At 41.4% G+C, this 26,317-nt stretch overlaps 1 protein-coding gene across 1 annotated transcript in view; it reads right to left on the bottom strand.

Annotated features, from left to right (window-relative positions):
• Positions 1 to 26,317, bottom strand: part of SLC25A21 (solute carrier family 25 member 21) — a 577,980-nt gene that overhangs the window by 131,880 nt on the left and 419,783 nt on the right. The window contains exon 4 of the mRNA XM_077262656.1: positions 15,688 to 15,771. Within this exon, the coding sequence (XP_077118771.1) occupies positions 15,688 to 15,771 (84 nt within the window). The remainder of the gene's footprint in view (positions 1 to 15,687; positions 15,772 to 26,317) is intronic.

Genomic DNA, 26,317 nt, shown 5'->3' with positions numbered 1-26,317 from the left:
GTTGTGCAACCAAGTATTAGGCTGAGGGTGCCAATACTTTTGTCTGGCCCATTTTTGGAGTTTTGTGTGAAATGATCAATGTTTTCCTTTTTGCTTCATTCTCTTTTGTGTTTTTTCATTTAAGACAAATTAAATGAAGATAATAATACCAAAGAATTTGTGATTGCAATCATTTTCAGGAAGAAACTGAGTATTATCTGACAGAATTGCAGGGGTGTCAATACTTTTGGACACAACTGTATACAGTTGAAATCAAATTTTTTTTAACATCTCAGTTCATTAGAGACACATTTGTGGATTTATTTTAATGCACACCAGAAACACACTGTTTCTTTGTGTAGCAGCATGGGAAAGTCTTAAGAAATCAGCCAAGATATTAGATAGAGAATTGAGGACTTGAGCAATCCTTGGGAACAATTTCAAGATGCCGGAAGGTTCCTCATTGATCTGTACAAACAACTATATGCAAGTTACAAACAAGATGGGACTGTCCAGCCATCATACGGCTCAGGAAGGAGATGGGTTCTGTGTCCCAGAGATGAACATGCTTTGGTCTGACATGTGCTTATCAACCCAAGAACAAAAGCAAAAGACCTTGTGAAGATGATGGCGGAAGCTGGTAAGGCCGGGTTCACATTTGCATCTGTGTGCACAGAGTACAATCCGCATCGATCCCCATGCGTCACGCATACATATCTTTAACTTTGTGTACACAGTAACATGTTTTTGCATGCGTTCCCTTGCGGATGTGTACGCATGCGTCATTTGGAGGTGTGCGGCGGGGTCCAGCGAACGCAACATGTTGCATTTTTGAGGCGTCAAATATTGAGCAATAGTCCGCATGCGGACAATTGCATCCAAAAATGCATTACTGCCTGTGGGAACACATTGGCATGCAAGGACATGCGTACCTATGCGTTTGACACGCATGCGTACTTTAGACTGCGCATGTCCAGAAAATGATGTCACCGCTTCCACCATGCGCATAAAAACGCAAACGCATGCCAAAACGCATTTAAACGCATGCATACGCAGCATTTTTGTCTGCATCATGTGCAAGATGATGCGCAGGCGTAAGCATGCTTTTGCATGTGTTTTTGCATGCGTTTGCGCATGCAGACGATCTGCTGCAGACACATACGCAAATGTGAACTTAGCCTTAGATGTCAATATCCACAGTACTGTATCAACATGGGCTGAAAGAACACTGCCAGGAAGAAGCCATTACTCCAAAAGAAACAAAGTCAGATTAATGTTTGCAAATGCAGACAGGAACAAAGACCTTAATTTTTGGATACATGTCCTGTGGTCTGATGATACTAAAATTTAACTTTTTGGGCATACTGACTATCGTTATGTTGGGAGGAAAAAAGGAGAAGCTTGGAAGCCCAAGAACACCATACCAACTGTGAAACACGGGGGTGGCAGCATCATGTTGTGGAGTTGTTTAGCTGCAGTAGGGACTGGTGCACTTCACAATATAGATGACATCATGAGAAAAGAAGATTGTGGCAATAATGAAGCAACATCTCAAGACATCAGACAGGAAGTTAAAGCTTGGGCGGAAAAGGGTCTTCCAAATGGACAATGACCTGAAGCATACTGCCAAAATGGTAACAAAATGGCTTAAGGATAAAAAAAAGTCAATGTTTTGGAGCGGCCATCACAAAGCCCTGATCTTAATACTATTGAAAATTTATGGGCAAAGCTGAAAAGGCCAGTGCAAGCAAAGCGACCTACAAACATGGATCAGTTTTGTCAGGAGGAAAGAGCCCAAATTCCGAACAACTATTGTGAGAAGCTTGTGGAAGGATATCCCAAATGTGTGACCCAAGTCATTCAGTTTAAGGGCAATGGTACCAAATACTAATGAAATGCCTTAAAACATTCTCTCTCTCATTTTTCTGGCATTTGGGAAATATTAATAATTATAGCAATCCTAGATTACCTAAACCTGGAAAGGTTTATTCTGATTTCATGTCAGATATTAGGAAAATGTGACTTTTTATATAGTGTACGTAAACTTCTGGTTTCAACTGTAAGTCAGTGGATTCAATGGGTGCTGGTTATATGACGGATCCTACAGCGCGTTTTGGTTGTAATTTACAATGGAATTGTGGGGTCTTACTGAAAAGGTTATTAGGCTTAAGCAACATTTTAATTTCCATTGCAAAAGGCATCTGAGACCAGGACAGCAATCTATCTTGTCCCCTTATACAGGTCTCGCTATAAAGGACCTTATAGTGAAGAGATAATAGTGGGAAGTTTTGGGAAAAGAAAATCCTGTATTCAGAGAAGCTCTATCCTATTGCAAGACATACTCTGGCAAATTCTTTCCTGAAGGGACTTTAAAAAAAAAAAAAATTGATATAGTAATTACGCAAAATGATTTTAGCGAATGCTAAAGAGGTTTTTGGCTACTTTTGTGCTGTCCCGGTTTGACCCAACCTATGGCCATGCACATAAGGCTGATTTTTAAAAAAAGTCAACAGCAGAAAGCCAAGGCTAGCCTTCAGATTTCTGCTGTGAATTTACAGTTTGCAGCACTTGCAAATTACCCCCAAATCTTCATGTAGGTACCCGACATGGAAACGATTTCAGAATCACTTTGAAAACTCAGCCTTGTGAACATGGCTTAACACACAACATGAGACATATACATGAAAGATCAGGAGATAAAAAGCTTGACATTTTGTCTAGTCTTGAAACACCAATATTCATAGAATTTCATAAGCTGACATCTTGCAGACATCACTAGCAGAGCACAATTCTGGTGTACAGTGGGTATGGAAAGTATTCAGACCCCTTTAAATTTTTCACTCTGTTAAATTGCAGCCATTTGCTAAATTCAAAAAAGTTCTTTTTTTCTCATTAATGTACACTCTGCACCCCATCTTGACTGAAAAAAGAGAAATGTAGTAATTTTTGCACATTTATTAAAAAAGAAAAGAAAAACTAAAATATCACATGGTCATAAGTATTCAGACCCTTTGCTCAGTATTGAGTAGAAGCGCCTTTTGAGCTAGTGCCGCCATGAGTCTTCTTGGGAATGACGCAACAAATTTTTCACATCAGGATTTGGGGATCCTCTACCATCCTTTCTTGCAGATCCTCTCCAGTTCCGTCAGGTTGGATGGTGAACGTTGGCGGCACCATTTTCAGGTCTCTCCAGAGATGCTCAATTGGGTTTAGGTCAGGGCTCTGGCTGGGCCAGTCAAGAATGGTCACAGAGTTGTTCTGAAGCCACTCCTATGTTATTTTAGCTGCGTGCTTAGAGTCATTGTCTTGTTGAAAGGTGAACCTTCGGCCAAGTCTGAGGACCACAGCACTCTGGAATAAGTTTTCATCCAGGATATCTCTGTACTTGGCCGTGTTCATGTTTCCTTCAATGACAACCAGTCGTCCTGTCACTGCAGCTGAAAAACACCCCACAGCATGATGCTGCCTCCACCATGTTTTACTGTTGGGATTGTATTGGGCAGATGATGAGCAGTGCCTGGTTTTCTCCACACATACCGGTTAGAATTATCACCAAAAAGGTCTATCTTTGTCTCATCAGACCAGAGAATCTTATTTCTCATAGTCTGGAATACTTCATGTGTTTTCTAGCAAACTCTATGCAGGCTTTCATAAATCTTGCACTGAGGAGAGGCTTTCGTCGGGCCACTCTGCCATAAAGACCCGAATGGTGGAGGGCTGCAGTGATAGTTGACTTAGTGGAACTTTCTCCCATCTCCCTACTGCATCTCTGGAGCTCAGCCACAGAGATCTTGGGGTTCTTCATTACGTCTCTCACCAAGGTTCTTCTCCAATGATTGCGCAGTTTAGCTAGACGGCTAGGTCTAGGAAGAGTTCTGGTTGTCCAAAACTTCTTCCATTTAAGGATTATGGAGGCCACTGTGCTCTTAGGAACCTTGAGTACTGCAGAAATTTTGTTGTAACCTTGGCCAGATCTGTGCCTTGCCACAATTCTGTCTTTGAGCTCCTTGGCCAGTTCCTTTGACCTCATGATTCTCATTTGGTCTGACATGCACTGTGAGCTGTGAGGTCTTATATAGACAGGTGTCTGCCTTTCCAAACCAAGTGCTATCAGTTTAATTAAACACAGCTGGACTCCAATGAAGGAGTAGAACCATCTAAAGGAGGATCACAAGGAAATGGACAGCATGTGACTTAAATATGAGTGTCAGAGCAAAAAGTCTGAATACTTATGACCATGTGATATTTCAGTTTTTTTTTTTTTTTTTTTTTTATTTCATTTGCAAAAATTTCTACATTTGTTTTTTTTGCAGTCAAGATGGGGTTACCAAAAGGCTGCAATGAAACAAAGAGTTAAAAATTTAAAGGGGTATGAATACTTTCCGTACCCACTGTAACAATGCACCAGCCTTCTAATCGCATCCTCATGTCACAGCTATCTGTCCTCAGCCGCTGCCCATATCTGATTACGTAACTCTTCCACCTCTCCGCTGTTGACATACAATAAATCTCGTGCTCTCTGGCTTTACCTGCATTAGGAGTATTTGCTTTCTCTCACAAAAAAAAGAACAAATCCTTCTGTTCAAAAACTGGCAATTGAGATGGCAGCTTCCTGCTAATGTATTTCACTTGCCAGATAGGAGAACTGTGAGGGCAGAGCTGGGTATGGATCCTGGCATCCCGCCATTTACCTACCGTACTTTGATGAGCTGATTCATTAACCCCTAGATAGAAATAATTGTTATTTGTACAGTTTTATTCTCCACTCCTTATGTTCATTATAACCACTTCTGCCCCAAAGGCTGTACTGTGGCATGTTCCTATCCGGCATAAAAAACATACCAGTTTTCGGGTGCTTCGCATATGACAAATGGTTGTGCAATTGTATTTTCGGTCGTTTGGTTTCGCTGAATGAAACAAGTTTCACCACTAGAGGCAGACTTGTGTCTCATTGCAAAATAATTGCCCTTGTCACACAAAGACAGCACCATCCAGCAAATTTAAAAACACCATAATGGAGGAATATCCAAACTGGGGCTCTACAGATTTAGGAATAGTCTACAGAAGGCACAGTGGGGCAGGGTATCCACCTTAAACATCGATGTAACTTGAAGGTCATGGGCTCCAATCCGAAATCTCCAACAGAGACCCCAACTATAGAATTGTTCTTCTCATATTGGCCTTTTGGGCTATCTAAACTGCAGGACCTGGTTACACCTGCAATCCATACATAGCCCTGTATATAACTTCAGAGTTTATCATCTAATTAATGTAAAGATCATGGTCTTATTATTATACAGTCATTTTATCCAGAGCTGCCTATAAAAGTTGCATGGGGCTCTATGGTACCTCCAAATATCCAGTTGTGTCCCTTATTATACAGGAAATACAATGAATTGAAAGGAATGTAAATTATAAATATTGTAGGTAGTCATGAAAGGCGAGGTAAAGGACCATGGACAGGGCTTTCCAGTCTGCCCAACCCATATCATATTGTACAGGCCAATAGACAAAATCTGCACTGTTCACGGGAAAAAACCTGTACTAAAAGGTACTAAACTGGTAAAAAGAAAAAATCTATCCATATAGTTGTGATCATCATTGTTCAAATTCTCCATCCGCATTGGGTTTGTTGAAGGTTAGTCTCTTATCTTCCTGCGCAGGAACAGTGATAGATATTCAGTGACGGGGAATTGAGCTGTAAAGGGGCGATGTGGTGAGGAAAGTATGGACTAAAATGTTTGACCTCTATTCATATAAAAGGGTTCGTAAGACAGAATTGTCCCACCAAACATGTAGGATGGCTCCACACTTACCACCACCATTGGTCAGATGAAATGGAGATATTTTATGCAGCAAATACTAGAGGTCTATACCATCAAGAAGTTGACAGCTTTTTTTTTTCAGTACATCATATGCCAACTGTGTTTTCTGAACGCAGACAAACATTTTCTACCATTCTGCAGGCGAGAAGGTGACGTCTAAAATTAACCAATTCTAAGACACCATATCAAAATTGCAGACACAAATAACAATAGAGTAGTTTGACAAGGCAGAAATACATTTGGAAATAGTCTCACAAAAAGTTGGTTGGGAAATTAACCCTTAAACATGGGCATAGCTATAGCTACAGCAGTAGCTCAGAGGTTATAGGCTATGTACATATCTAAGCAGACTTTTTTTTATTGCGGATTAGCTTCCTAAAAGCAATATTAAAGGGGTTGTCTGAAACCGAATAGTCAATGACTATCTACTTTTAAAACCTAACCACTTTTGTAATTTACATCAATTAGAAATTCCCTACTTTCCCCTCTCTAAGCCAATTTCCTCTTTAGGAATTCTTTTCTCACTTCCGATGATGTTCGGATTGAGTATCCCAACATACAATGGAGAGACTCATATGAAACGGCATCCAGGACCTGGGGCTGCAGTCACTCCCTCCTGATTGTTTTACCACCCTGAAATGGGACATTATCAGGGGATGGCGCTGCAGTCACCTCCCACAGATGCTTTCACTGCTCTGAAACGCAATGTCATCAGTGATCAGTGAAGTTCATTTCAGCAGCAGGATGATGTATGTGCAGTATGCTCTTCCTGCTTGACACATACTCTTTTCAATGTGCACTGGCAGAGTGCTCCCTTCAGTGGCTCATCACTTCTCTGTACTGAACATGTGACAGCTGTCAATACCAATGCATGCTCAACATAACATGCCTCCTTGCTGAACCTGCTGTCTCTTAATAGGCAGTGCATTACATTGTTTACACCCTATTTTAACTTTCCTATTTTGATGAGCCAGCAAAGGAGCGCACTGCCAGTGTGCACTGAAAGGGAAGAGAACGCGTCGAGCAAGGAGAGCATACTGAGCATGTGTCGCAATTAAGAACTGGCACATACTCTGTAAGGAGAAGTGATGAGCCAAAGAGGGAGTGCATTGAGCAAACAGAGAATAACGAGTATGTAATGGAATTGACAACCAGCGCAAGTTCAGATAAACCGAGAGGGGAACCAGCTGAGAGGAGTGACCATAGCGCCATACCAGGCTCCTGATGACCTCCTGTTTCTGGATGACAAAAAAACTGGGAGAAAGTGAAGGTTTCTCCTTGACGATGTTTCATTTGAGAATCCTCAGTGCGTGCAGGGCCACTCAAACAAAATATCTTCATAAGTGAAAAAAAATTCTGAAACAGGAAGATGCCTAGAGATAGAACAGTAGGAAATTTTCAATTGATATAAGTTACCAAAGTGGTTCATTTTTAAAATGAGTAGTTAGACATTGACTATTAGGTGCTGGACAACCCCTTTAAGAAATTTTCTAAATACTAATGATAATTCCACCTTAATATGCTGCAGAGTGATATAAATCAGATCCAGCTCCTGGTGGCTTTTTTCCTCTCTGCACTCAGTGTTTGTGATAGAAGCAGGTAGGGGGTTGTACACAGATCTCCACAAAGTGGACAGGGTAAAAAGCATGCACAGTTTCCACAAAGTGGACAGGGTAAAAAGCATGCACAGTTTCCACAAAGTAGACAGGGTAAAAAGCATGCACAGTTTTGAAGTGGGCAGAGACAACAGACTGTAGAAAAGGAGGGAAAATAAGTTCAGAATGAAAACTGAGCTGATATATCAACTAATGAAGACAACAGTACCTTGGATACACACAGAGCTCACATCCACAACAGAATAATCTGAAACTTGTATCAGTCTGAAAACTTCATAACAGGGGGGGTCTTAAAATGAATGAAAGGATTAATATTTCAGACTGAAATGTACCTAAAGATAATTACTAAGTTACATATGTAAAAATATTTTTTTCTACGTTAAAAGTGTTCATAGTTTTTAAAGGGAAGGTGCCACCAGTTTTCTTGTAGTTTGTTTTTTGGTGAAAATAAGCATAAAATAGTAATTAAAATGTATTAATGCAATGTTTGCAAACATTTCTATATGAAAAAAATTATATATTTTCTTACACATATATATATATAATTACCACTAGGGGGGAACATTTTCCGTTTTAGACCTCAAGCAGCTATAGTGAGACTTACCAGCTTTACTGTTAGCTGGAAAATTGGGGCAGTAACTGCTGACATCACCATTTCCCTCCCCTTTTGGGTGGTCTAGTATCCCTGGGGCAGAATAAAGAGCAGCATCACAGGGCAGCGCCATTTTGTGGGTGACTGCCCTGTTATCTGCTATCACCAGTAGTTACTGTCTCTCTCTCTCCCATCAGTCTCTCTCACCCAGATTACATGATTCTCTCACCTCCCCACAATGTCTGGCCATTCACTGCAGACCTGCAGCTCCTTATGTTATCTTACTGAGGGATGAATCACAACTCCTGCCAAATAGCTGACAGCTCCTGTTCCGATAATGCTAATGGTACACTGTTCCTCCTTGATGTCTTTATTCTGCCCTTACTTTTCTCCTGCATTTTACTCCCCTCTCAGCTGTCAATCTAGGATCTGTTCTGCTGGAAGCAGTACTGCTTATGTTAGCAGATCCGACAGCTCCATGAATATGGCATCAGGACACTCCCACTACTGTGAATTGTGCAGCCCACAGAGGTGTGCCCAGTTCACAGCAGTGACAGTTCTATTACAATAGATAGGGTCAGCGTCTGTCAGTTATCTCCTATGACCATGGGGTGCCGTATTATGACACTGTGTAGTGTCGTGCTGCTACTGTGAATGCAAGATGTCAGCCCTCAGTGCCTTCTTTAAACTTCTATAACACATGAAATATGTTTCAATTGCAATCAAAACTTGGTTATAACAGCATGTTATGCTACTTTACATTGATTTATTAATGATCTACAAACGCAGTACCTTCCCTTTAAGATGCCCACTCAAATGCAAGTACATCCTACCACTGAGCACTACTATATGAGTTCTCTCAACTATGGCAACATCATTCATACCTTTAATTATTGCAGCTTGTGCTGCTGTTTTAGTCAATAACTGGTAAGGGCCCCTTTCATTCTATTATAGGGCCAGATGAATTTTAGTTTTGCCTTAAAACTTTTTCTCTTTGTAACCATGATGCGTGTGAGCTGAACTGATTAGAAGCAGAAGTCAGAAAACACCAGCAGGTGACTGACAAATTAGCGAGCCAAGAATATTGAACAAAAATAAGCAAGAGCCACGTCAGGACTCTGAAATGTCTGGAAAATTAACTGTATTGGAAAAAGGCGCTATGTGCCATTCATACTTATAGGCTGGATCCTGTTAAAAATAATGCCATAAAACAAGCCAGCTGGGGGCCACAGAACGGCCTCCCACATCTACACACACAGCATAAGCTGGCTTAGGTAGAGGGGGAAATACAATGCTAACGAAAAGTAGTTCTTTAAAAAAGTCATTAATTCTTTACTGTGACAGTTCAGCTGACGGGATGGGGCGCAGAGAACACGAGAGGCAGGTAGAAGACAAGCTGATGGAAACTACGAAAGGAAAATTTTAACACGAACTGATCCCTGAGAGTATTTGCAAATGTCTAAAGGCCGGAGCCCAGGTTTCTAGGCTAATCCTCCGTACAAACATTTGCCCCAATAAACATTCAATCTGTTAATGCTAGCCATAAAGCTGTCAGCCCTTCATAAACAGACTGCCTTGAGTAGCTTAACTTTCCTGTGGCTGTCAATGCGAACCGGACCCTAAAACTCCTGCAGCCAGAAAAAAAAAAACAGAGAGACCTCTCCCTGCCAGAGGAGCTCACGTAGACATGAAATAGTGCCATGCACATGTTCTGTGAATCTAGAAAGGGGAAGGCCGGGGTTGTCACATCCACAGCAGCTTATGCTCTTTATAAATCACAGATTTCAGAACCAGATTTTTTTTTAAACCCATTACATATCATTTTGATTAAAATTTTCCTCCAATATTTATTGTCTGACTTAAGACAATATCTCCTTTATAAAAAGAAGTACTCGACAATAAGTTCATCATATGGTGTCATGATGCCCAGGCACAGCGACAATCTCTGCAGAAGATCCTTGTAGCAAGTGTTGCACTTTCCTGCAGCACCTCTTCAGGAGAAATGAAGCATTACACCATTCCCAATAAATGCACTGCTTGTGAAATTCACTGATTAGAAACATAGATGTTCTTTGTAGCAGCTCAATTATGCAAATGTCTGACTGGGATCCAATAATGTTTCTCCTTATAGAGCGTGACAAGCCAAGCCTGGCTTGCCAATGTGAGGAGACTTTTAAGTCTTGCAATGCTTCTCTGGGAAATTAAATACAGTATGCATATAGCCTCTTCAGAGAGTAAAAGGACTAGAACTCTCGCACCTCCTATTGGAAGTAACAATCCTAAAAAATAATATCAACCATTTAAAGGGAACCTGTCAGCAGGATTGTGCACAGTAACTGACAGTGTCAGGTCGGCGCCGTTATACTGATTACAATGATACCTGGGTTGAAATCCATCTTGTGGTTGTTTCTTAATTTTTAGTTTTATTTTTTTGTTAATGAAATTCTCATGCGGGGTTCATGTATGTGGTGCTTTGATCAGGTATTCATAATGGAGACTGCTGGCAGGTCACTGATCCCTCACTGACCTGCACCTAGTTTATATAATGAATACCATCACATGCTGAATAAAAAAAAAAAGCTTGTGCAGGCAGGTTCCGGCCGTGGCACCTGGATGCAGCATAATCGCATGTGTACTTTGCACTTATTCCCTTTTGCAGATTTACTTGAGCGAGGTATAAAAAAAAAGTCATTTTGAAAATGGCGCCCGCTGCGCCTGCGCAGTAGCAGATATCAGTTTGTATAGAGATCTGATAGCTGCTGTTAGGCAGGTGTCGGTGGCGCCATCTTGCTGGAGAAGAAAAAAAAAAGTCTTCCGCCAAGATGGTGTCGCCCACGCATGCGCAATAGCAGCTGACGGCGATCTCCTAGAGCTGCTACTGCGCAGGCAGGGCCATCTTGGTGGAGGACAATTTTTTTCTCTAGGAAGAATGGCACCTCTATACAAACCGATAGCTGATATTGTGTATGCGCGGCAGGCACCATTTTCAAAATTATTATTTTTTTTTTACCTCGCTCAAGTAAATCTGCAAAAGGGAATAAGTGCAAGGTAGCCATGCAATTATGCTGCAACACAGGTGCCACGGCCGGCACCTGCCTGCAGAAGCGTGTTTTTTTATTCAGTTATGTGATGGTATTCATTATGCAAACTAGGGGGACAGGTCAGTGAGGAAGCAGTGACCTGTCAGCAGTCTGCATTATGAATATATACACAGGTCTGCGACTAAAAAGCTGTTTGATTATTTTCATCTACCGTATTTTCCGGCGTATAAGACGACTGGGCGTATAAGACGACCCCCCAACTTTTCCAGTTAAAATATAAAATCTTCTTAAAAGTCGGGGGTCTTCTTATACGCCGTATGTCGTCTTATAGGGCCGGTGACTAATGTGCCTTTTGGGTGGGAGTGGTCCCGATGACGACGAGGGGGCGTCTCACAGGAAAGTGTGAGTGGACTATCCCCCATTACCTCATCGTAGCGCTGAAGCGTGGGGTCTCTGCTGGGAGCGCCGGCTCCTCTTTGTGCCGCGTGGGTGCTGTGGGGCGGCGGCTCCTCTTCTGCAGTGTGGGGCCTCTGTGCTGTGGGGCGGCGGCGGCGTATTTTCATGCGGTCAGTTGGGGCTCCTCCGGCATCTTCTTAAAGCCCGGAGGCCCCATCGGCAGCTCCATTGCTACGATGCGGTGGCCTCCGGGAAAATGGCCGCTAGGGGCGGCGCATGCTCAGATTCAGATCTCGTCCCGAGATCTCGGGAGACGAGATCTGAATCTGAGCAGCGGCCATTTTCCCGGAGGCAGCTCCATTGCTGCGATGCGGTGGCCTCTGGGAAAATGGCCGCTGGGGGCGGCGCATGCTCAGATTCAGATCTCGTCCCGAGATCTAGGGAGACGAGATCTGAATCTGAGCAGCGGCCATTTTCCCGGAGGCCACCGCATCATAGCAATGGAGCTGCCAGCGGGGCCTCCGGGCTTTAAGGAGATGCCGGAGGAGCCCCGACTGACTGCATGAAAATACGCCGCAGCCGCCCCACAGCACAGAGGCCCCACACTGCAGAAGAGGAGCCGCCGCCCCACAGCACAGCACCCACGCGGCACAAAGAGGAGCAGCAGCCGCCGCTCCCAGCACAGAGACCCCACGCTGCAGCGCTACGATGAGGTAATGGGGGATACTCCACGCACTTTCCTGTGAGACGCCCCCTCGTCGTCATCAGGACCACTCCCCCCCCACCCACCATATACACCCAGCGTACAAGACGATACCCGGCGTATAAGACGACCCCCGACTTTTAAGAAGATTTTCAGGGGTTAAAAAGTCATCTTATATGCCGGAAAATACGGTAATTTCCATGTATTTTGGTGTGCTGAAAACGAAGAAAGAATTGAAAAAAATCCTGGACGTCAGGATTTGGCACAAAATGCAAAATTCTCTTCAAATTTAGTATATTTTTCTCAATTTTTGGTATTTTTTTATCTTAGGTTTTGAAAGTGAAAATTACTATTAATTAATTCACATCAATGCATTGAAGATATACAATGCCAAAAAATATAACTTTCAAAGAAAAGAACTTTCAGAGTGAGCTAATGAAACCAGCATCAACATGTTGCAAGCTGAACGAGCAGGCTTGGGATTGATGAAGCAATTCGTATAATCACTTCCAAAAGATGGAGAATGCTTCAAATACTTGGTCACCAAGTTTCCAGGCCTCTCGGAGGCAAAATTGAAGGAAGGTGTGTTCGTCGGACCAGACATTAGAAGGCTTATAGCTGATCAAGAGTTTATCAATACCATGACGCATCCTCAAAAAGAAGGGTGGTTTGCATTTAAAGAGGTCGTAGAGAAATTTTTAGGCAATAACAAAGACCCTGACTACAAAAAAATCGTCGAACGAATGCTGAAAGCATTTCAAGCTTTAGGTTGCCTGATGAGTTTGAAAGTGCATTTCCTCCATTCCCACCTTGACAACTTTCCTGAAAATTTGGGAGCTGTGAGTGAAGAGCAAGGTGAACGATTCCACCAGGACATTAAAGAGATGGAAAGAAGATACCAGGGAAGATGAAGCATTACAATGATGGCAAACTACTGTTGGACGCTTCAGAGAGACATTACAGATGCTACTCACAAGCGTAAATGTACCAAGAGAAGCCTCACAGGGAAGAAGAATCAATTTTAGTGTGTGTTAGTGAGCTCATTGCAGTTAAAAAATGATTTTCATGAAACATTTGTAATAAAAAATTAATTTTATGAGTCTATTTAAATTTATTTTGAGGTATTGTCTTATTTAACATAGTTACTTAAATTGTCAGAAAACGTGATGTCCTATGACAAAACGGAGGTCATTTTCGGACTCATTGCACTTAAAAACATAAAGATTACATGGAATAACCAAAACAGCTCTTGAAAAATTGTTTTTTGCAGACCTGTGTAATCAGAGCGCCACATACACCAGCCCCGCCATAGGACAGGAGCATATCATTAACACAAAGCTAAAAATAAAGATTAAGAAACAACCACAAGACGGATTTCATCAAACAAGGTATCATTTTATTCAGTATAATAGCGCCAACCTGACACTGTGTGTAGGTTACTGTGCACAGTCCTGCTGACAGATTCCCCTTAACGAGCCTTGCCACATGACTTAGGATAACATCCAAAGCAGAATTTCAATTTGCAGACACTGTGTTTGGGGGTGCTGCCCCTCATCTGTGCAAAGTGTGAGATATGGTTGTAGAAGCTCTTCACACTGGTTAATAGATGAACATCACGCATGAGCTGCCCCTCTAACTTAATTATAGGAATTAGACTAATTAATAAAGATTCTAGGGAATAAATAAGAAAAACTGGCAAGGAATTAAAGGTCCTTCTCTGCTCACTTCACCAGGTGAGCGGGGCAAGTGACATCACATTTACCAATACCTGCTGGGACACGTCTCATGCACCTGTCCCAGTCTCGTGCTGAGATGTACGGAGGATTGGCAGGAATCATACATCTGTCCCGCTCATTAAAACAGGACAGGTGCAAAATATACTGGCAGGTATCAGCACACATGACGCCTTGTGTCCTGCTCACCTCTTGATGTGGAAGAGAATGGAGTAGGATTAACCCTCTATCGCAACATAATGGTTATTCCAAAAGCTTGTGGGAATGGGTAATGGACAGCAGATGGTTAAAGTGGATATATCACAATGCAAACAGCATACATTATTAAGTAAATCTCTCAGACCTGGTGAAGCTGTTGTACTTATGCTGAAAATCCACATCAGAATGGTTGTCTATTTCTTTTTGAAAATGTTATTGCCTAATATTATTAAGGATTTTATCAGTCCCGCTCTAGCTATTTAATTTCCCTACAGAGCCACAACAGGGGAAACAAATGATTAAACAATGCCTTTCAAATCAACACCTTGCCTACGGACACAAATTCAGGACAGAAGAGGTCATCCAGAGCGAGAGACAATCTTTGTCCACCATTTACTCATAGTCTTCTAGATTTGCCATTGATTCTTTTCTTTCAGTTCAATTAAGTGTAGAAATTAAGGAACGTGATACTTTGTAGGAAGCACGGGCCCATCACATGCCAGGAACCTGAACTGCTATTTGCTTTAGGTGAAGCATGAAACTCTGAAGTGTAGTCACCAATCTCTGACTTCCTTCTTATTAATAGATCCTTGCAATAGTAATGTATACAAGCCTGGCATTCTGCCCAATCACATACATACCAGAGTAATCCTCCCTCACATGCGACTACTCTGGTATAGAACCACCATGATGGAGATCGCTTCACATATGTGACAGCTGGTAACCAAATGATGTCTGAATCAGTATGCATTTTTCAGCCAGGATTCTAGCATTGTCTATCTCAGTGTGGCATGGTTTCCTTGCTCCCATGTCTTATTTTTATTATTATTATCATTTATGTCCCAGGCCGACAGCCTTAGTAACATATCTTAAAGGGTGACCATACTTTCAAGTAATTTTTGAGAATAAGCTGTCCTGTGCGTGTACACTATATCTGGTCATTACATCACTTGTACCTCGTATTTAATCAGTTTTACTCTCGGGATGATCTCTGTTAATTTGCAATCTGCTGGGTGCTGCAGACTTGCTGCTGTGGTCTCTAACATGCACAACAAAGCACACAGAGAGTGATACATGCTCTTCATTGTTTAGCACAGTGAGAAAAGCATCAGCAACCTTAAGCATATTAGATGGAGATGACTGGATGTGAATAATTTCTAGGGTGAGGTAAAAGACTTGTTAGAAAGTTCACCATGAGCTTTTCATGTTTGCCTCTGCCTGTTTCCTCTCCTTTTCGCTCTCTAAATGGAATTTAATGGGCTGATCCCCGGTCTGTTGACCCAAATTCACAGCTTCATAAGCACATATAAGGCTGTAAGTTTAAGTTGAGACGCAGGGTCAGTCTGGGCATTGCAGTCCATATATCGACCCACTCAATCCAGCCTTACTGATCTCACCAAGCAATCGGATGACTCAGTGACAATAGGGCTTAATATACTAATAAGTGGCATTTAGGCTAGGGTTACATGGAATGTTTGTTTACAAAGGATACTGGGAGCAAGTCCAAAGGGTAACCAAGATGAGTTCTCCCTAAGCTTCTGTAAAACGAAGCCTCCGTTTTGTACATTCTATGTCCATGTTTTCAATGCATGATCCCCACTTACCTTTCATTGCGATAGATCTTCTTGAAACAGTCACCCAAGCTCTTATAATTGGAAGGATCAGATGTATTTCTTTGGATCTGAAATCTAAAGAGATGAAAAAAAGTAATTATTATTTAGTAATAGTTACGTTTAGTAGATCAGTCTGAATTTGTACACAGTATTAATAAAATCTTAATAAATTAGAGCCCCTGAGCCCAGTGATTGGCTGCATCGGACACAAATTCTGCAGACGTGACGTCATCACAGCAGCCTGTAAAGTGTGACCAGAGGCAGTATTGGAGAGCTGGCAATAACGCAGGATAAGGCATGGCATGTAATGGTGATCTTATTTATTAGTTTGTACAGTCCTATGGTTTGAAGAAAATTGAAAAAGAAAAATCCATGATAATGGTCACTGTTATTACAACAAACTTTGCATAGCTCAATAGTTCAAACAAATAGAAGAAACTATGTAAGATATGTTAATAAAATATATGCTTCTTTTCCCCTTCTTCAGAACTCATCATTCACTCTGAAAAGCTGATAAATTTACTCTTGCTAAAAACAAGAAAAATGGTTAACTCACTGAAGGATCAGATTACAGTTCCCTATTAAAGTCTATGAACAGGGGTTAAAGAGGGAGGAGCAGAGTGAACTAAGGCAGAGAAGAGACAAAGACTTGTGCTGCAGCCATCTAGTAAATGGATTACCTCACCACAGTGGTGGATTCACAGCTATACTGCTTAGTGATGTATAAAAGCTGCCATGCTGCTAAGCCATGTGAGTGTTTGGCCATCTGTTCATACAATACATTTCCTTGTGCTTACTGGAATTTGCATATTGTAAATACAGACAGGAGGCAGCAAAACCAAGGAAAAACACATATGGACATAAGCAATAAAGAAACATGTGAAACAAGGAAAAATAGGTCTTAAATTGTGATGAGCGAATATACTCGTTACTCGAGCATGCTCAGGGGGTCCTCCAAGTATTTTTTAGTGCTCGGGGTTTTAGTTTTTCTAGCCGCAGGTGAATGATTTACATCTGTTAGCCAGCATAAGTGCATGTGGGGATTCCCTGGCAACCAGGCAACCCCCACATGTACTCATGCTGGCTAACAGATGTAAATCATTCAGCTGCGGCAAGAAAAAATAAAACTCTGAGCACTAAAAAATACTCTGAGGACCCCCGAGCGTGCTTGAGAAATCTCAAGTAACGATTATATTCGCTCATCACTAGTAAAGTTTAGATTCCTCAAAGAACCCCTCTTTTACTCCGATTACAGATTTACACCCCTTTGGCATTCTCTCAGCTGCTTCATCAAAGCAGTTATCTAGAAAGGCTTTCCAACAGTCTTGAGAGTTCCCAGAGTTGTTGAGTTAGCCATTTTACCTTCACCCTTTGGTTCTACTTAATCCAAGCCAACTCAATTGAGCTGTGGTTGGGTGATTTGGAGGTCATGCCAACTGTCGCAACACTCCATCCTTTTCCTTCTTGGTCACTAAACCTTTACATAGCTTGGAGTTGTGTTGTATGCCATTGTCATCTTGCAACACAGATGATGGTCCCACTAAGTGAAAATTACACGGGCTAGCATGTCATTGTAGAATGATGTGGTAGCCATGCTGGATAAGTATGCCTTAAATTTGGAATAAATCCCTAACAGTGTCACCAGTAAAGCACCTCCATGTCAGCACACTTCCTCCTTCATGCTTCACGGTGGGCACCACACATGTAAAAACCATCTGCTCACCTTCTCTACGTCTCACAAAGATACGACTGTTGATACCAAAAATCTCAAATTTGGATTTATAGACCACAGTACAGATTTCCACTGATCTAACTTTCAGTCCTTGTGTTGCTTGGCCCAAACAAGTCTCTTCTTGTTTGAGAAAGCAAGATTTCAAGCTGTCAATTTGCATTTTTTGAGGCTGGTAACTCTGATGAACTTATCTTCGTGTCCTCATGAGAGACACATTTATAATTTGTTATTGATGGCTTTCATGACTGCTCTTCAGGATACCTTCAAGCTCCTAGTAACTTTTAAGACTGACGAATCCTAATTAAAAGTAAGCATGCACGGTTTCTCTAATTCTTCACATATTCTTGCTATTCTATTTTAGAATATGGCTCAATACTGTATGGAACTATGAACCAACACTGCCTATGAAAAACTCACCCTATGGTCGCAAACACTTTCTAAAGGCAGGTGATTCCATAAATGAACTGTCGACAAGGCATACATGTTCATCAGAAGCCATTACAGGTGATACCTCATGAAGCTGCTTGAGAGAATGGCAAAGGGGTGTAAAGCTGTCATTAGAGTAAAAACAGGCTAGGATGAGGATTCTAAGGTTTGTAACAAATTCTGGTTTGGTTCACACGTGTTTCTATAGCCTTGTTTCCATATGTGTCTCTTCAGGCTTTTGTTGCCTTCAGTCTGAATCTACAATATGCAGATTCAGATAAGAACAGGGAAAACCATTGCATGAACGAATGTGTCCAAACGTTTTACAGATACTATATAAAAATTGAAAGAGAAATCAAAGGCAAAATAAATAGTTATGGTTCCAATGTACAAATCTGTAGTTCCCCAAACCATCTGCACAGTGTCCCGAAGGGTTTCTCCCCTCCCTATCTGTTGTGTCAGGTTTATCAGGCAAATAGGAACAGAATTGCAAGATACAACAATCATGAAGTACCCTGATGTAGAAATGGAGGACACATAGGACGGTCACACCATTAATTTTGGGGTTTTTTTGCCCACAGATAGTATCCGTGAGCTTGACCAACAAGTCATTTAATTCAGCGTGGATTGTCTCGCTAGATTGATGCTTGTAAAAGGAGCCTGACACAAACTTTTTTTTTGCAAAGCTTGTGATCTAATGTCACTAAACTTTCAAATATATTGAATATACACTCACCGGCCACTTTATTAGGTACACCATGCTAGTAACGGGTTGGACCCCCTTTTGCCTTCAGAACTGCCTCAATTCTTCGTGGCATAGATTCAACAAGGTGCTGGAAGCATTCCTCAGAGATTTTGGTCCATATTGACATGATGGCATCACACAGTTGCCGCAGATTTGTCGGCTGCACATCCCAAAGATGCTCCATACAAGGCAGGATGGATCCACGCTTTCATGTTGTTTACGCCAAATTCTGACCCTACCATCCGAATGTCGCAGCAGAAATCGAGACTCATCAGACCAAGCAACGTTTTTCCAATCTTCTACTGTCCAATTTCGATGAGCTTGTACAAATTGTAGCCTCAGTTTCCTGTTCTTAGCTGAAAGGAGTGGTACCCGGTGTGGTCTTCTGCTGCTGTAGCCCATCTGCCTCAAAGTTCGACGCACTGTGCGTTCAGAGATGCTCTTAGGCCTACCTTGGTTGTAACGGGTGGCGATTTGAGTCACTGTTGCCTTTCTATCAGCTCGAACCAGTCTGCCCATTCTCCTCTGACCTCTGGCATCAACAAGGCATTTCCGCCCACAGAACTGCCGCTCACTGGATTTTTTTTCTTTTTCGGACCATTCTCTGTAAACCCTAGAGATGGTTGTGCGTGAAAATCCCAGTAGATCAGCAGTTTCTGAAATACTCAGACTAGCCCTTCTGGCACCAACAACCATGCCACGTTCAAAGGCACTCAAATCACCTTTCTTCCCCATACTGATGCTCGGTTTGAACTGCAGGAGATTGTCTTGACCATGTCTACATGACTAAATGCACTGAGTTGCCGCCATGTGATTGGCTGATTAGAAATTAAGTGTTAACAAGAAGTTGGACAGGTGTACCTAATAAAGTGGCCGGTGAGTGTAGATGTCAAATGTATGTGTTGTCAGAGTAGGAGCACTAGCATTGGGGCTACATCTGTGCTCTCAACAGAACAGGTACACCACTCACCAAGATCATTAACATGTCACACCTATGGCAATAACACCATAATAACAATGCAGCCGCACAAAAAAGTGATTGTTCCATGTGCTCACTGCCCCCACAGACCCACCTTGTCCTACGGTTTCCCTGCAGAGTGTGGATGGGGACAGGATGCACTCAGTTAGTGGCAGGTTTCACGTTGCTATGTCTGGAATTTTGATCTTCAGATCCTGTTGCCTCCGACTCCTCTGGACTCCAATTTAGCAGCAGGGACATTCTCGTTTTTTGTGTTTAATGATCGTAGAGGGATTTACACGAGAAGAAAGGTGCAGTCCACATTTTTAAGCCTTTGAACAAACCATTTTTATGATCTCTGTGCAGCAGAAAACTTTTCTGTTTCCATTTTATTCTCCAGCATATCTTGTCTTTTATCTTATATTATTTACACTATATAATTGTTTCAGTGATTGCTATATACACAGTGATCCTTTTATATGTCGGTTTCTTAAAAAGGCGCAAAAAATATTACATAAGATATATAAACTCTATTAACAAAATGGGCTGTCTAGTTAATGCATGGAGGTAAGTATGTGGACACTGAGTATTTGCAGCAGATTTTTTTGCACCAAAAAAACAAAGTCTTGGCAGGAAAATGTTTTTGCCACATTTTTATGTGCATTTTTCTTGTGTTGTTTTCCATTAATTCGAATGGGTGAAAAACGTTGAAAAAATTGACATGATGCAGATTTGAAAAAAATGCACAGCAGATGGAAATACGCAAGGCACTGTGTGCCTATGATTTCTAAGATTTGAGAAATCTCATTGTTTTTACTGGTACTGTAAAACATTGCATTTTTTTCTGCATTAAAATCACAGCACGGTAAAAAAAAAAGTAAAAAAGAAAGGTAACTTGTGAACAAGCCTTGATGTCCTTCAAAAATGAAATACTTTTTGATTCTGATTTCCATTTTGCCTAAAAAATAAAGGATCTTGACAGTTCATCCTTTTTACCACTGATGCATTCAAATGTGTGAATAGGGATTTCCATCCTTGTGATTGTTGGGCAGCAATAAGACATTTATCCATTATACTGTACATACGTCTTGAGCCTAGATGATACAATAAATTTACAGTAAAGTGGAAAATCTATAGATTGCCTGCACCCCATTCACATTTTAGAGCCATTGCTAAAAGTCACGCCAACATGTGACTAAGGGTACCGTCACACAGTGCCATTTTCATCGCTACGACGGCACGATTCGTGACGTTGCAGCGTCGTATAAGTATCGCTCCAGCGTCGTATACTGCGGTCACACGTTGCAATACACGGCGCTGGAGCGATAATTTCATGACGTATTTGCGATGTAGAAGCCATTGGTTACTGTGCGCACATCGTATACAACCTGTGTCACACAATGCAATCATGCTGCCACAGCGGGACACTAGACGACGAAAGAAAGTTTCAAACGATCTGCTACGACGTACAATTCTCAGCGGGGATCCGGATCGCAGTAGGGTGTCAGACACTACGATATCGTAAATGCATCGCTGGAACGTCACGAATCGTGCCGTCGTAGCGATCAAAATTGCACTGTGTGACGGTACCCTTAGGGCTCATGCTGACCGTCCGTGCAAAACGGTCCAACTTCGGATTGCAATGCACAGACTGGCCGTGGCTCTTCTGACCAGAGGGTGACAGCTTCATAAAATTCATGTGAGAGCCATGGCCAGTTCGTGCATTGCAATCGGAGATCGGACCGATTTGCACAAATGCCTGCATGACCCCATAGACCTTACGCTGTACATACATACTAGATAGATGTTGGCCAAAAGGCCAATAGCTATTTTTTCCGACTTCTCCGGTCAAATGCTCCTCCTGTGTTCTCAATGTGAGAGCTGCCATCAGATTTCTGTGGCAGTGGCTTATCGTCCCACCTATAGTCATACAAAAAAATCCTCCTCTCCCCTTACACCATGTGTCAGGAGGCTCCCACAAACATCAGCTGGTCAGCCAATCCCATTGACATTGGCAGATCCGACTGACTTATCTGATATGTATTTGGGTCTTCAGTTGTATTGAGTTGCTTCTGTTCCGTGACCCTTTTTCCAAAGTTGGCAATCCCAGATCGTATTCTGTGAGCTGCAATAAATAATTTATTTATGCTAAAGAAAATTGTATCAAGTGTCCCATATAGGTGAAACACTATTTTCATTTGTGTCAAAGGAACTGGGTATAGACTGAATGCAGACTTTGCTTAAAATGGGGGAAAATACCAGCATCTACCATGAGCAAAATGATTTGACGGCTGTTTACAAGAGCATCATGGGTTTTTTTCTTTTATATTGACTTGTGACTCTGCTGCTAACTATCTGGCGGCCACAAAACACTAGGAATTACCATTCATTGCCCAGCTATAGGCACCCTGGGAGTAAGACGAGCTGATGTGTTAAAGATGTTCCCATGTAACCAAAGCAGGATTTTATATGGGACAGGGGAGACACTGGGCAGCCAGGATCTGTTTAACTGACAGTGGATCAGGTTTCAGACCCTACCAAAGCAATGCAATGTACACTGAAGCAGACTGGACGATTTTGCAATCTCTCTCCTCTGGTATTTAACACAGTCCATTAATAACAGCTTTTAAAATAATGGGGCATTTTTATTGGTGGCAATGCCAGGGATAATAGACATGTGCCAGTAACTTATCCGTAGTAATACAGGGATGAATAACTTATTATAATAGTACAGAAATTGATAGTTTTTACCTCTCTAAATCCTAGCAGTAATAACTTTAAATTTTTTTTATATGTCAGTAATAACTTTAGATTTTTTTTAATTTCTATGAAGAGGTAAGTTCCGGACTGGACCAAGGGAACCCAGTGGACGTAGCGTATATGGACTTTTCAAAAGCTTTTGATACGGTGCCACATAAAAGGTTGTTACATAAAATGAGAGAAATGGGGATAGGGGAAAATATGTGTAAGTGGGTTAAGAGCTGGCTTAGGGATAGGAAACAAAGGGTGGTTATTAATGGAGCACACTCGGACTGGGTCGCGGTTAGCAGTGGGGTACCACAGGGGTCAGTATTGGGCCCTCTTCTTTTTAACATATTTATTAATGATCTTGTAGGGGGCATACAGAGTGGAATTTCAATATTTGCAGATGACACTAAACTCTGCAGGGTAATCAATACAGGGGAGGACAATTTTATATTACAGGATGATTTATGTAAACTAGAAGCTTGGGCTGATGAATGGCAAATGAGCTTTAATGGGGATAAATGTAAGGTCATTCACTTGGATAGAAGTAATAAGATGTATAACTATGTGCTTAATTCTAAAACTCTGGGCAAAACCATCAATGAAAAAGACCTGGGAGTATGGGTGGATGACAAACTCACATTTAGTGGCCAGTGTCAGGCAGCTGCTACAAAGGCAAATAAAATAATGGGATGCATTAAAAGAGGCATAGATGATCATGAGGAGAACATAATTTTACCTCTATACAAGTCACTAGTTCTACCACACTTAGAATACTGTGCACAGTTCTGGTCTCCGGTGTATAAGAAAGACATAGCTGAACTGGAGCGGGTGCAGAGAAGAGCGACCAAGGTTATTAGAGGACTGGGGGGGTCTGCAATACCAAGATAGGTTATTACACTTGGGGCTATTTAGTTTGGAAAAACGAAGACTAAGAGGTGATCTTATGTTAATGTATAAATATATGAGGGGACAGTACAAAGACCTTTCTGATGATCTTTTTAATCATAGACCTGAGACAGGGACAAGGGGGCATCCTCTACGTCTGGAGGAAAGAAAGTTTAAGCATAACAACAGACGCGGGTTCTTTACTGTAAGAGCAGTGAGACTATGGAACTCTCTGCCGTATGATGTTGTAATGAGTGATTCATTACTTACATTTAAGAGGGGATTGGATACCTTTCTGGAAAAGTATAATGTTACAGGTTATATATACTAGATTCCTTGATAGGGCATTGATCCAGGGAACTAGTCTGATTGCCGTATGTGGAGTCGGGAAGGAATTTTTTTCCCCAATGTGGAGCTAACTCTTTGCTACATGTTTCTTTTTTGCCTTCCTCTGGATCAACATGTTAGGGCATGTTAGGTTAGGCTATGGGTGGACTTAAAGTTTTCCTTCAACCTTTATAACTATGTTACTATGTTATATGTCATCGCATAAAAATAGTTATAGAGTTGGTGGCATTTTGGTGAACATATGATTTTCTTGATTTGCAAAGAAAAATAAAAAAAAGTAAAGAAATCTTTTGTACCAGTTATTATGGCTATGGAGCTACAAATATGTAAAAAGTGATTAGTAATTACTGGTATGTGATTTATATTTTTACAATATTTAGGTCAAATCCAATTAAGGAATTTTATGTAATATTTGCGACTTTCACTTTAAAATTTTATAATATTTGTATTAATCTCATGAGCCACTTGAGGCCAATTAAACTTAGATTTATAGTTATTGCAGATTTTTTTTCCATTCTGAAAGAATAGTGAAGGCTGCAGCCAATCAGTGGCTACTGATTGGCTGCAGCGGTCACACTGGATGGTATAGACGTTGGTTGGAGTAACACTAATCTAGCAAGTGAGGATTTTATATATTTTTTTTATTTTATGTGGGGCACTTTAGCAGTTAAAAAGGAGCTGTCCAGTACACACCAGAATGGGGACTGGAAAGAAGTTGAATCAAATTTAGTAATTCTTTAAAAAGTTACAATTGGTGAATCAGGGGAAAACATCTGGAATTGCTAAATTCTGGCCACAAAGCAGAAAACAAAACGAAAAAAAAAAAACAACAGGCGACCACATATAAAATATACTGAAAAAACTAGACAAAAAAAAAAACAGGCGCAAAGGCAATGATGAATCGGGACTTAAAATGTTTCTACATGAGCAAAGAATCAGAATCCAAGTCCTGCATTATGTTTTAGGTGGTCACAAAAGACAGGGTTAACCTATGGATGATTATCAGTTTTAGATCTAATACTTTCCTTAGCCTCCAAGTGAGCATACAGCAACCTCTGACCCATGTAAATCAGAGTTCGCTGGGTTAATGAGCCGAATCGACCCCCAGAAGCCCACAAACAGTTTCCCCTTTCCTCAGTTCCATAAGGTCTCCAGATGTAACACAGACACATCTCCACATACTGACATCAAGCACACGCAACACGAGAAGACTGCAGTTACCTGGCCAGCCAGCCGGCCCAAGCTGGGCACTACAGGAATCAGACAAAGAAATTCAGTAAGGTTAATAGATGACTTTTTTTTTGGGGGGGGGAGGGGGGGGAAAAAGAGAGTAATACCAGTAATTTTTATTGTTGAATACAAATATAACGCCCCCCACTCCCAGATTGGTACATTTTTTTTTTAATCACTGTACAGACATAAGAGTAGTGACAAGGATGAAAATTGGCTCCTTTGATGCTGAACCTAAGAGAGCAGCAAACATACTGAACGGAAAAAAGAATCTGATGACAAAACGAGAAACCAAAGGCTCATCATCAGGTGAATCTCCAAATTGTAATGTGCTGTGGAATGTGAGGTTGGCACTGTATAATTACTATTACTATCATCAGGTTAATTACACTGAAAACAAAAGGGGCAAACTGAGAGATCAACACGATTAATATACAGTTAGGTTCATATATATTTGGACAGAGACAACGTTTTTCTAATTTTGGTTATAGACATTACCACAATGAATTTTAAACAAAACAATTCAGATGCAGTTGAAGTTCAGACTTTCAGCTTTCATTTGAGGGTATCCACATTAAAATTGGATGAAAGGTTTAGGAGTTTAAGATCCTTAACATGTGCCACCCTGTTTTTAAAAGAGACCAAAAGTAATTGGACAGATTAAATAATTTTAAATAAAATGTTCATTTCTAGTACTTGGTTGAAAACCCTTTGTTGGCAATGGCGGCCTGAAGTCTTGAACTCATGTACATCACCAGATGCTGTGTTTCCTCCTTTTTGATGCTCTGCCAGGCCTTCACTGCGGTGGTTTTCAGTTGCTGTTTGTTTGTGGGTCTTTCTGTCTGAAGTTTAGTCTTTAACAAGTGAAATGCATGCTCAATTGGGTTGAGATCAGGTGACTGACTTGGCCATTCAAGAATATTCCACTTCTTTGCTTTAATAAACTCCTGGGTTGCTTTGGCTTTATGTTTTGGGTCATTGTCATCTGTAGTATGAAACGACGACCAATCAGTTTGGCTGCATTTGGCTGGATCGGAGCACACAGTGTGGCTCTGAATACCTCAGAATTCATTTGGCTGCTTCTGTCCTGTGTCACATCATCAATAAACACTAGTGACCCAGTGCCACTGGCAGCCATGCATGCCCAAGCCATCACACTGCCTCCGCCGTGTTTTACAGATGATGTGGTATGCTTTGGATCATGAGTTGTACCACGCCTTCGCCATACTTTTCTCTTTCCATCATTCTGGTAGAGGTTGATCTTGGTTTCATCTGTCCAAAGAATGTTCTTCCAGAACTGTGCTGGCTTTTTTAGATGTTTTATAGCAAAATCCAGTCTAGCCTTTTTATTCTTGATGCTTATGAGTGGCTTGCACCGTGCAGTGAACCCTCTGTATTTACTTTCATGCAGTCTTCTCTTTATTGTAGATTTGGATATTGATACGCCGACCTCCTGGAGAGTGTTGTTCACTTGGTTGGCTGTTGTGAAGGGGTTTCTCTTCACCATGGAGATTATTCTGCGACCATCCACCACTGTTGTCTTCCTTGG

The sequence above is a fragment of the Ranitomeya variabilis genome, chromosome 1, assembly GCF_051348905.1.
Source record: "Ranitomeya variabilis isolate aRanVar5 chromosome 1, aRanVar5.hap1, whole genome shotgun sequence".
NCBI classification, from domain to species: Eukaryota; Metazoa; Chordata; class Amphibia; order Anura; family Dendrobatidae; genus Ranitomeya; species Ranitomeya variabilis.
The sequence above is the reverse complement of the archived record's forward strand: the minus strand, read 5'-3'. Positions and strand labels throughout refer to the sequence as shown.